Here is a 12,344-nt window from a genome sequence, read left to right as displayed (position 1 = left end):
GTTAATTTTAGTAGTGAAAATTACCTTAACAAAAAGTTTTATAATTAGTCAAGCTAAATGTTTTATTTGTTTTGCTTATTTTCGTAACAAATAAAATTATGACAATATACGATACTAAATACATTTTCTAAGCATACAATCCATAAAAAAAGAATAAATATAATATTTAAAAGTAAAAATAAAAAAAAAAATTAAAAGAATTAAAAAATAAATCCGAAAATCCTTAATATTAATTCCTAGCCCTAATACCCAAATTTAACACATTTCAACCTGCAGTCATTCGTCCTCCTCTGCTGCCCGTTGCCCCACCGCCTCACACTGTCCGTCGCCGCACCACCATCCGGGCGCTTTTACCTCCGGCCTCAACCACCGCGACGTTGACGGATGTCCACCACTTCCGCCAACACAATTAGTCCGAGCAACGCCATCACCACTTCTCCACCACGCTTCAACCTGTCGACCAACAACCGAGCCACCGCAACCGCCCGACTCCACTCCGTCACGCGCCTCCACTACGATAGTCTCCATACCGAGTCCAACCACCTCCGAGCCTGTGCCCAAACCCGCGCTCACCCGGACCCAGCTGCGCCGACCGCCGCCGCCGGTCTTCATCCTCCGATATGGTGATATCCCTTTGTGGACCAATAATTGTGTTATTTTTAATAAATACAAAATTTGTACAAATTATATTTGATTTGAATTTAAAGCGGATCATATTCTCTAAATGGGTCATTTGATTCTCCTTCCGGGTCGATTTGTTTTCCAACTTGATTTTCGATTGCTTCTTTGATCCGAAGAGATTTGGTCTTCGGTTTGATTTTGCCGGACTTTGGAGGGCTTTGGTCTCTATGTGGGCGACTTGATCGTTGGTATTGGATTTGGTGTCTTCTTTGGACGATCCGCTTTGATCTTTAATTTGCCTTTGACGCCTTTTGGAGAGCTTCGATCTCCGTGTGGGAGATTTGATACTCAGCTTTGGATTTGATGTCTTCTTTAAACGATCTATGACTTTGATCTTTGCTTTGGCTTTGCCGCCTTTTGGAGAGCTTCGGTCTCCATGTAGGCGACTTGATAATCGGCTTTGGATTTATTGTCTTCTTTATACGATCCGAGACTTTGATCTTTGTTTTGGCTTTGCCGCTTTTTGAGGACTTTGGTCTCCGTGTGAGCAGTTTGATCATTGGCTTTGGATTTGATGTCTTTTTTGGACGATCTGCAGCTTTGATCTTTGAGGAGGTGGATTTCGTGCTCCATAATGCTTTTGGCGGCATGTCCCTTTGACTTTTGGATCGAAGAGGGACGAGTTGATGCTTTGGTGAAGAACGCGATGAACAACTCGAAGCTTTGGGATGAATTTTGGATGCTCTTCCTTGGCTTTGATGGATTCTTCAACGGCTTTTGGAACTTTGATCTTTGAAGAAGTGGATTTGGTGCTCCATAACACTTTTGGCGGCGTTTCCCTTTAAATTTTGGATTGAAGAGAGGCTAGTTGATGCTTTGTTGAAGAACGCGATGAACATCTTGAAGCTTTGAGAGAAACTTTGAAGACCTTCCCTTGGCTTTGACGAATTCTTCAACGGCTTTGAGAACTTTGATCCTTGAAAATGTGGATTTGGTGCTCCATAACATTTTTGGCGGCGTGTCCCTTTGACTTTTGGATCGAAGAAGGCCTAGTTGATTCTTTGTTGAAGAACGTGATGAACATCTTGAAGCTTTGAGAGGAACTTCGGAGACTTTTCCTTGGCTTTGACAAATTCCTCAACGGCTTTGAGAGCTTTGATCCTTCCTCCGACTTGGACATAAGACGAAGAACGTTAACTTCATTGATTTGTCAACCACTATTGGATCATTTGTCCAAATTAGTGATTTTCGATGAAGAACGCTTCGAAGGACACGAAGAACATGAAGAACAATACATAGAGAGTCTAGAGACTTACCCATTTTCTTGAATCCTCGATGAAACTTCGGTGTCTCAAATGAACTGGCCATGACTCCTATTTATAGGGGAGGGGTGGCTTCGACTTCCTTTTTTAATGGTGTCACGTGGTGCGTTTTGATTGGCCAATAGGAATATTTTATAATCTTTCATTTTCCATCAGATGTTTTCCATTCTTGACGGATTTGATTGTGCACATTCCTTTCTCGCCATGATCTTTATATCATTGCTATTTTTCGGAAGATATTAATTTATATACTTTCTTTATTGACAAGATTAAGTTATTTTGCTGCCAAAATTATTATGACTCTGTTTATGCACGTAATATTTGTACGATATCTTCCATTTTAAGCAAATTTTTGCATTAATGGTTGATATTTATTGTACAAAAATTAACATATGTGCATAATTAAATACCATATATTTATTTTATTGGAATTTTATTTTCTTCCAAAATACATGATATTTAATTGATTTTAGACATATATTTTTACACTACAAGAAAAAATAATTTTTGTAACAAAATTTTTTTGTCTCTAAATTTACTTTTTCCGTTACTAATGACATTAGAGACGGAATTATGAACGGAATTACGTTAGCTACGTAAACTTTAGGGACGGAATTTTGTTACAAATATATTATTTTTTTGTAGTGTTAGTGTCTACACCTTCATCATTGTTCTTTTAATATTTTAAATTTTAGGATAATTATTGGTCAGCAACTGATATTGTTGCTTGCCAATTAATATTGAATTTATTGCCAGTGATCATGAATTTTGTGTCGATAATTTAAGAAGTGATAGTAATGTTAAAGTGTTAGGCATGTGATTTGCTAATTCAATTTTTGAATATTCTTCCTTAGACTAGTTATATTGGTGTTATGAATTTTGTTGAACTTGTGCGCCCCAATTTTTTTCTGTGATGGTTGAATTGCATTGCCTAGGAATTTTATGTGATATCTATGTTGATTTATCTCTCTCTCGACTCTTTTATCGGCTATTGGTTGTGATATAAAACTGATTTGATTATCTTGACTTGGTTTGGCATGCTTGAATTGAAAATTGAACTTTTTTTTTATGCTGAACCTTGATTATCAGTGGTGTCTTTGCTGCAATTGATTCTTTCGCGTGTTAATTGAGTGTTTTTCACTTCATTGCCTTAAATGTATGATGTGAATTTTTATTTTTATTTTTATTTTTTGTATCAATTATTCGGTGTGGCGATACTTTCATGTGACTTGTTAGCTCACATATTGCTCTTTGATAGCTAGTTGTGTTGGGTAGTCTGTTTTGTTATTTTCTTCCACACCTGATGTGTATTTCTCTTGTTAGTTGTAATGGCATCTGACATGTTGAAAAACTTTGAATCTATTTTGACCAACTAGTCTAAATTCAAATTATGGGACTTAGATTGTAAGTGCAATGAGTTTTGTCGTATTTTTCAATAATATGTAGTAGTCTATAAAATTAGGGGTTTATTTACACTGATGGAACAAATTTGATATTTCACTTGCAATGAGTTTTGTAAATAGAACAAATTTTATATTTCTCGGCTTTTAAATAATGCGTTTTGTATTATGTCTGATGTACATTAGGCTATTTTATTTTCCCTTGATATGTTTGTGTGTGTTAATCATCTTTGGATGAATGTGATGTATTGATGCAAAAAGATGTGATTTCACTTACTGGTGTTGATCTAGACAATAGTTTCTATACACCCTAGAGCGTTGTTAATTATCTAAAATTATGAGGCTTAATGGTTTGAAACTATGATATGTGTAAACTTAATGTAAGTTGTGTGTTATGGTGCAGATATGTGATGCATACCCTTTGTTGTTCAATTACTTTATAAATATGTGTATTCAATAAATATTGAATTATTGCAACCATGAATATATTTAGTTGTGTATTAGTATGTATTATTGAATGTTTTGAATTTAAATTTTTTAAAATAAAGATATATTAGATGTGATATTCTAAAAGTAAATTAAATGATTCATGTGTCAACAACATTGTCTTATGTGTGTGAACTTATAGATGTCTTCCTTATTAACTTAATATAGATGTTAGTGTACTTATCTGTGAAAAATGTTATTCTATCTTGAATGTCGATTATAAAATATTAAAGTCTTTTTTTTCTTGTTACGTCAATTTCATCAAAAATCTCTGATGTTAATGGTAGAAGGATCAAATATTATTGATAGACTAAATGCATGCTGAACATTTTTGGTGTTCCAAGTTCCCAAACTTTCTTTACTCAATTTGTCCTATTAAATGCATTAAATGGGTGGCGTGTGGAAAGTTCGCAATGAAGAAACATTAGATGTGAAAGAACTTAAACATAAGTGCCACTCAATAAAAATTGATGAATCTTTTTTTGTTTACCACATACTTTCACTATAAACATTTTGTATATGTTTATATTTGTGTCGATATGAAGAAGATATTTGCTTGCTTTCTTCTCTTTTCCATTACACTGTTTGTTTCAGAGTTGTGGATTTTGCGTTGCTAAAAATACATCAATTGGTTGCATTGCAGTAAGAGAGGAAAACTCTTCTCAAGTTCAAATCAAGCCTTGATGATCCTGCTAATATTACACTGCCTTTGTGGAGGTGCATTGATTGCTGCACATGGGAAGGTATTACTTGTGATGAGACTACAGGGTATATCATCCTACTTAATCTCAGATACAATGGTATGTTGTTGAGTAATATCTTAAGTAGTGAAAGCCTAGATCCTTCTCTAGTTTAATTAAAGTATCAGAACTCACTGGACTTGAGTGGAAACTACTTTCCATCCAAAATGATTCATGAGTTTTTAGGATAGCTGAAGCAACCGCATTATCTTAATATCTCTTTTACTGCCTTTGGAGGAACTGTCCCACAACATCTTGGCAATCTTTCAAACCTGCACACCCTTGATCTGAGCCAAACTTTACATCCAGTGATAACTCATGGCTTTGCAATCTGTCATCATTGGAGCGTCTTGACGTGGATGGGATCGACCCTTGTTGTAAGGCCTGTTTGTTGGTTATTTTTTGCTATAGAGGCTGTTATGTTATTTATGTTGTATGAGGATTTCATTCGTATGGTTTATTTATTGTTGTACGGACTGATATGGATTATAGTGTTATGGTTTATAAATGTTGGTTTATTGTTGTTGTCCGGCCTCATATGGACTTATGCTTTTATGGATTATTCATTATTTGGTAGTCATCCGGGTTGTTTTAGTTTGTTGGTGTTGTATGAGCTGTTTGGTGGTTTATTGTTGTTGTTTGGTTTGACTGTGTTAGGTGGTCAATCTGATGTTTATGTTTTAAACATTGCTATATGCTTATTTAGGATATGGTCCTACAATAAGTTGATGGATATTTTTTTTTGTTATACATGTCTGGATATGTTATTTACTTTCGTATGCCGTTACAATTTTACAACTCATATGTATTTATAAATCTGTTTACGAAAGTCATTTTTTGTCATAACTATCACATGCTTTTTGTATTTATATAGATGATACCCTAGTCATTGTTAAAATGTTTGTCACGGCTGTTACGGTCCTATATATCCCACTTATACTCTCAATGAATGTCGGAGCGAGGATCCTCGGTGAGGTACTCGACGAAGATAACAAAAATGTACATATATTTTAATTAGTTGTATTCTTTTGAGAATTAAATGATGCAATTGCAATAATAAATTCTTGTTTAACTTGAAAATTCATTGTAGTTGGTTAACCGCCTCTTATCGCCTCATTTGTGATTCTACAATCAATGTGCTTGGTTGTCCCTAGTTGTCATTCTTAGATGGCTTTAATATTGTATTGCGGTATGGTATTGGATTGATGGGTGTAGGGCATGATGGCCGTAGTTACTTAGGTAACTACATTTTGAAATTTGGGGATAGTATATTAGGTGGATGTTAGATCGGTATAGGGCATAATGGCCATAGTTGAGATGCTTTAAAGTACTTTTGACAGTTAATTTTTTCTTTTGGAATTTTTATGGAAGTTGTTGGATTGATGTTATTTTGTCGGGTTCATTAAGGATTTTGGATTAATTATGATAAAGTTATGCATTAAGTTATTTTGTCATGCAACTGCTTCTTTATGAAATACCAATTTTCATTTGTGGTGACGAAAATTTTATTTGACGTTGAGACGGTTTTTGTACCGCAGTTTTTGTTACGGAAATTTTTTGTAACAAAACGTTTTTTGACATGTTTCACATTTTTTGTTACAAACATATGTCGTAACAAAACGTTTTCTGACAAGATTTATTTTTGTTTCACATTTTTTGTTACAGTTATATCTCGTAACAAAAATATCTCTGACAAAATTTCACTTTTGTTCCGCATTTTTTATTACGGACATATGTTGTTGCAAAAACATGATTGATTTTTTTCTTACATACAAAAAAACGTAACAAATACATTTAGCAAGGGCTTATTTAGAGCGTTGACCGTCATTTATTTGTTACAGATTTTGCAATAATGATTTTTTGTGCCGTGATTTTTCGTAGCAATTAAAATCCGTAACAAAGTCGACACAAAAGACTATTTTGCACGAAAAGTGGATTTTTCAATAGCGAAACAAATTAATTAATACAAATAGCATGTATTGAATTTGTGACATGCAATAACAAAAGGATGATCACATTCACTTTGACAATTAATTAATACAAATTCCGCAAATATATTATTTATTGTTTATTTCGTTTTATTCATATTGCGTATTGGATTATACATAAAGAAATTGGATGTTTATTATGCTATAATACTCCATAATTTGTGTGATAAAAATTTAACTAATTATGATAAACTAATCCCATGATATTATTATTAAATGTAAACATTAAAGAATAATTAATAAAATTTATTTAACATACGCATATACAGAAATATATCCCATAATGATACGTTGAAATTTTTTTAATTTGATATACTCAAGAAGAATTATTTTGATATATAACAACAACCCTATATAAAATTACACATAAACTCTAGTAGATAATCAATCTCATAAATATAATCGCATAAATTAATTCTCAACAAGTCATAACAATATTATTATCAGCATATCTCAAATTAATATTCAAAATCACAGAGTTTTCAGAAATGTACACGTATTATCATTTAAATTATATTATAATAATAATTTTATAAATAAAACTTTCGCAAATCACACATTCATAGATCGGAGCAGAAAAATCTATCCTTTCATAATTCAGAAAATTTTCAAGTTCAAAACCATTGTCTGATACTACACGTAAGTTTAATATTATACAATCAAATAATTCACAAAACCTTAAACTTTGTGATTCTTACAAAACTGTTGCAATTATAGTCGATTAAATATGTATATATTACTGACCTTAGTTCAAACCCGTTCTCACCCATTCTCATAAGCAGAACAATCTTTTGACGTTGAGTTAGATCTTCTGGTTTCTCCCTCCTAGCCTCAATGCCAGCATACGTAAGTTAATTTTCTTAAGTGCGGCCATTTAATAGGCAGAAGAAGAACCATATTCCTAACGTTAAAAATGAAACCATGTTCTATCAACGTGGAATAATGATACTTTTAATTTGACTTGACCAAGTCCCACCTAATAATAACAATAATAATTATGTTATTATTATTAATTTATATATTTTGCAATTTTCTCAACAAATATGTGATGTCCAAATTTGTTAGGTATCAAAATAGCAGGTTTCGAGGTCTAGTCTACATTTAGATAAGTTACACCACGAGTTCATAGAGCGAAGGTTTAGAACAAGATAAAAAAAAAAAGTACCCACGGTGATCTATATGGTCTATTGAAAAGTTTTTCTCCTTCCCTATTCGTAATTAGCTACTAACAAAAAATTGCCTTTTTGTAGCGGTCTAAAATTCGTAACAAAAACCCAATTTTTGTACAAAAAGGTCGTTTGTGTCAACTTTGTTACCGATTTTGACTGCTATGAAAAGTCACAGTACAAAAGGTCATTGTTGAGGTAAAATCCATAACAAATAAGTGGTAGTCAATGTAGTAAATAAGCATCTATTAATTGTATTTGTTACATTTTTTATACGTACCAAAAGAATCGATCATGATTTTGTAACGACATATGTCCGCATAAAAAAATGTGGAACAAAAGTGAAATCTTGTCAGGAAACTTTTTGTTAGAAAATATATCCGAAACAATAAAGGCGGTACAAAAGTAGACTTTTGGTTAGAAAATTATTTGTTACAAAATTTGTCCTTAACAAAAAAATAAAGCACAGTTCATGTGACCGTGAAACACCATTTGTGTCAGACAATGTCCGTAATGAAATGTTGCTACAAAAGACTTCCTTGCGTCAAAGAAGGACTTTGTTATAGAACTAATTTCATCACAAATAGCATAATACCTTCTTTTTTTTTTATCAAATAGAAAAATTATAAAAAGGCATATAAAATGACCCCGATCCAACAACGTTTCCGACACGCCAAAAATATAAATGTAATATTTTGTCCCGAACAATCTTATCAAATGAGTTCCAACACATATCCAAAATCCAGAATATCGAACATTCAAAAGATAAAGAAATAAATATAAGTATTAACATAGTATAATGAGCACACATGGTCGTTGTTCTGCAATTTTCAAGGAGTCACTTAAGGATGACAAAGCAGTTGCAATTGAAAAACAAACTTCTTGCTCCAATCTCCGGGAAGGCACTTAAGAATGGCCAAGCAATTGCAATAAAATGCAAACTTACATAAGATTAATTTCCAAATGATAAATACAAAGAATATATCGCACAAGAGAAAATTTTCTATTTGCTTAACACATTGAACAAACCAAGATACACATATAATATACACAATTACAAATTATAATAAAAAATTTCTATCAAATTCTTATATGAACTATTCTTTTAAATATAAAACCAAAATATAACATTTGTAATCCATTACCTAAATTAACCAAAGCAACCGTTGATTTTATTGAATACATAACATTGATAATTCATCATCTAAATTAACCAGATAATTCTCATATCTAGTCTGTCCTTAGTCCATCATATTGATTCCATCCAAATAAATCTGAAATAACTATAATATATTTACTATTTAAAACTTCGATATGATGCAAAAAAAAAAAAAAAACAAAAAAAAAAAGATGGAAAGATCTATATGATATATGGCATGCCCTATGGGTGAAACACCATATAGGTATAGTTTAACTTTAACACGATTATAGGAATCTTGGACGAGAAATTGTATACAAATTAAACCTGTCAAGGTTCATGTAGTAGACCATGCTATTTAGATCCTAATAGGTCCATGTTGATAATAATAGAGGAGCATATAATTTGTCAAAGTGGTATTATGAGGGGTGTAACCATCTTACTAGAGAGCATTCAAGGGATGAATAGTACAAACCAAAACATCATTCCTTTATAGGACCTTTGCCATCACCCTCGAATTCGAGAAAAGAAATTTAAAATTTGGTCGGTAGACGACGACAAGAAAGAATGGGTGACGTGGTCGCTGAGCAGGATAATGATAACCTCACACATGACTGACATCAGACTCGAACATATGGTCGCGCTGCTTTCAATCTTCGAGGAAAAGGCTGACATCGATATATATGGGCACGATAATCTGCATAGACATCTGGTTGCGAAAGAAGATAAACAGGATGTTGGGTCACAAGACCCTAATTACAAAGCTATGCAGACGCGCGGGCGTCGATATGACAACTCCGACCCCTTATCTGCTTATGAAGCCGCGGCTTCCGACAGCGTTTCACAAAAATCGGCTGGAGTCCAAGGGGTTCAGCCTGATCCCCAAAGAAAAGAAAAGAAAGAAAAAAAACGACAACTCCTCCCCCTTCCCCGCCTAAGAAGAAGATGAAAGTAGTAGGGGAAAAGATTGTCAGCTTACCTCCAGAAGGAGAGGAGGAAAAAGAGTTGGTGTCGGGAACTGTAGAAGAAGGGGCCGACATCTTTTCAGCTTTTCAAAACTTTGCCTCGAATGCTATTTCTCCAACGCCTTGAATTTCTTATGACTTGGCATCCCCAATGGTAACCTTTCCGTTGTTGGTTTCATCAACTGTGGAAAACAACTTCTTATTTTGTGTCATGTGTTTGCTTGCTCCACTATCTAAGTACCAAATATTCTCGTCATATCCATCGGAAGCAATCAACAAAGTTTCTAATTTTTCACCTTCAGCATGCATGAATTCACTCATATGTTGTTTTCCTGGAATGAGTTTCTTTTCAAGGTGCTTCACCCAACAATCATTTTCCTTATGTTAGGGGTTCTGACAATGATTGCACTCAATGTATAGTATGATTCCTCTATAATTTCCTTTTTCTTTACCTCTTTGACAGTGTTGGAATGATGATCTCTCCTCACATCTAGGTTCTACATTTGTTCTCTCATGTTGGTTTGAAGGATTTTTTCCTCCATGGCCTCAAGTATGTCTACGGTATGAGTTCAGGCTTGTGATTTGAGATTTCAAAGATTGATCATAAGAAAAATAAGATTCGATGTTTCTCTGCAAAAGTCTAGCTTCATGCACTTCTAATCTTACTTGCAGTCCTTCGAGCGACATCGCAGAGCTTGTGATTTGAGATTTCAAAGATTGATCATAAGAAAAATAAGATTGGATGTTTCTCTACAAAAGTCTAGCTTCATGCACTTCTAATCTTCCTTGCAATCCTTCGAGCGGCATCGCAGAGAGATCGCTAGATTCTTCAATGGCACCCGCAATATGGTCAAATTTCACTCAAATCATTTGCACTCAAATGTATGAAAATAGTAAAAATTGGGTTTGTTGCCTTTAAAGATTTGATATGGAGTTGAGTGTGTGTGAGGTCTCATCAAAGATACATCAAAGATTTAATGAAGTCTTGAAGGATTTTTTTTTTCTATTTTTTTCTCTTGATGACTCCATTCTATTGAGATGTTTTGGTATACATCAAAGATTAATCCTCCTTAAGTTGAATTGATGTTTGGACTTCTTTGGAAGTTAAAAGTAAGGCTTTAGAGGAAAAACTCCAAAAGGACCCAAAAGAAAATTCCAAAAGGAGTGTTCGGTCCAAAAGTTGTCGGATACATGATAAGGAAGCCATTAAGATAATACTAATGAGGTTTTATAGTGAGTATTAATAGTGAGGATGCATATGATAAATATAAAGAAGATAAATGAAGTTTTATGAGTGTTGAGAATGTTTAATGAAAGGGTAGTTACAATAAAATGGATGTGAGAATCAATGATTCTTTGACTAAGAAAGTTACAAAGATGCACTGAAACTTTCATTCAGAGGACCCAATGAAGAAGTTACAGGGCTTAATGGCATAATTAGAAGAAGAGGATTAAGAATATACAATAATTACTATATCAAATTAATATTTTTATAATATTAATGGGACAAAAAATTAATATTATGAAATAAATTTTATTCTTATTTTCTATGTCAAGTATAATTGAAAAGAATATAAAATGGATAAACATCAATGAAGATAAAGATAAAGATATAATACAACATAATATAATAATATAATAATATATATTGATAATAAGGATAATGATGGATAATAATAATAATAATTACAATAATACTAATATAATTATATATAACAAAAATTTAAAAAAATCCCGCAGAAGGAAGCAAACGCTTGGGAGAAGAAAAGAAGAAGAAAAAAATTTGGCCGTTCGATTTTGATTTTAATTTTCTTAATTCATTCCTAGAGGTAAGTAGAATTTAATTATAATTTTAAATACGATTTAGATGATTTATTTTATAAATTGGATATTTGACAAAAATTCTTTAAATTTATAATTGAGTATTGAACTATCAAACCACGATAATTTTTAAAGTATTATGCTAGATATAACTCCAAGTTTATATTTGAAGAATTTCACATTAATTTGAATTCAAGTTATTTCAGCAGTATCTTAGACATGTCTGCTTATTCATAATTTAAAATATTTTTAGTTTGAAATATGTCGGTCAAACTGATATTAGCTATAAGGATTTTATGATTATGATATAGTATTCTATTACAAGAAAAAGTTTGGAAGCTAACCGATGAGTTTAAAACTGTCATTTGAGCAAGCTAGTAGCTCATTTGATTAACCAAGCAGTTCATCTCGTATGTAAACAAATTATCTTTGCAATCTTATTACTTTATGATTTTATGTCAATTGCATAAAAGTGAATGTATTGAAAAATTTATAGTTTATATTAATCTAAGTCGTAAAAAAATAAGAGATGTATTTTGCTTCCAAAGGTAGCAAGCTGTCAGTCACAACAATATACTGGTAGTCTTGTATTCGTCAAGCTCGTTAGCTTCATCTGACTACCGAAACGGATAACTAATTATATGGGAATAACATACATTTGACAACTTAATTTTTTTATTCGAGATATAATTTTGAT

The 12,344-nt window shown here is 32.6% G+C and overlaps 1 protein-coding gene across 3 annotated transcripts; it reads left to right on the top strand.

Annotated features, from left to right (window-relative positions):
* Positions 1-275: 275 nt before the first annotated feature.
* Positions 276-5,145, top strand: LOC127261339 (uncharacterized). 3 transcript variants are annotated; one of them, XM_051289653.1, is made up of 3 exons: positions 276-623; positions 4,473-4,629; positions 4,807-5,145. In XM_051289653.1, the coding sequence occupies exons 1-3, from the start codon at positions 385-387 to the stop codon at positions 4,858-4,860; spliced, it is 450 nt and encodes a 149-aa protein (XP_051145610.1). In that variant the 5' UTR covers positions 276-384; the 3' UTR covers positions 4,861-5,145. The 3 variants fall into 3 exon arrangements, 1 of the variants encoding a protein (XP_051145610.1); XR_007840890.1 differs by having other exon boundaries at positions 1,220-5,145; XR_007840891.1 differs by having other exon boundaries at positions 276-2,046; positions 4,473-5,145.
* The last annotated feature ends 7,199 nt before the right edge of the window (positions 5,146-12,344 follow it).

This window comes from Andrographis paniculata, unplaced genomic scaffold, assembly GCF_009805555.1.
Source record: "Andrographis paniculata isolate CXL003 unplaced genomic scaffold, ASM980555v1 Contig62END, whole genome shotgun sequence".
In the NCBI taxonomy this organism is placed as follows: Eukaryota; Viridiplantae; Streptophyta; class Magnoliopsida; order Lamiales; family Acanthaceae; genus Andrographis; species Andrographis paniculata.
This window is presented reverse-complemented; position numbering and strand designations above follow the sequence as displayed.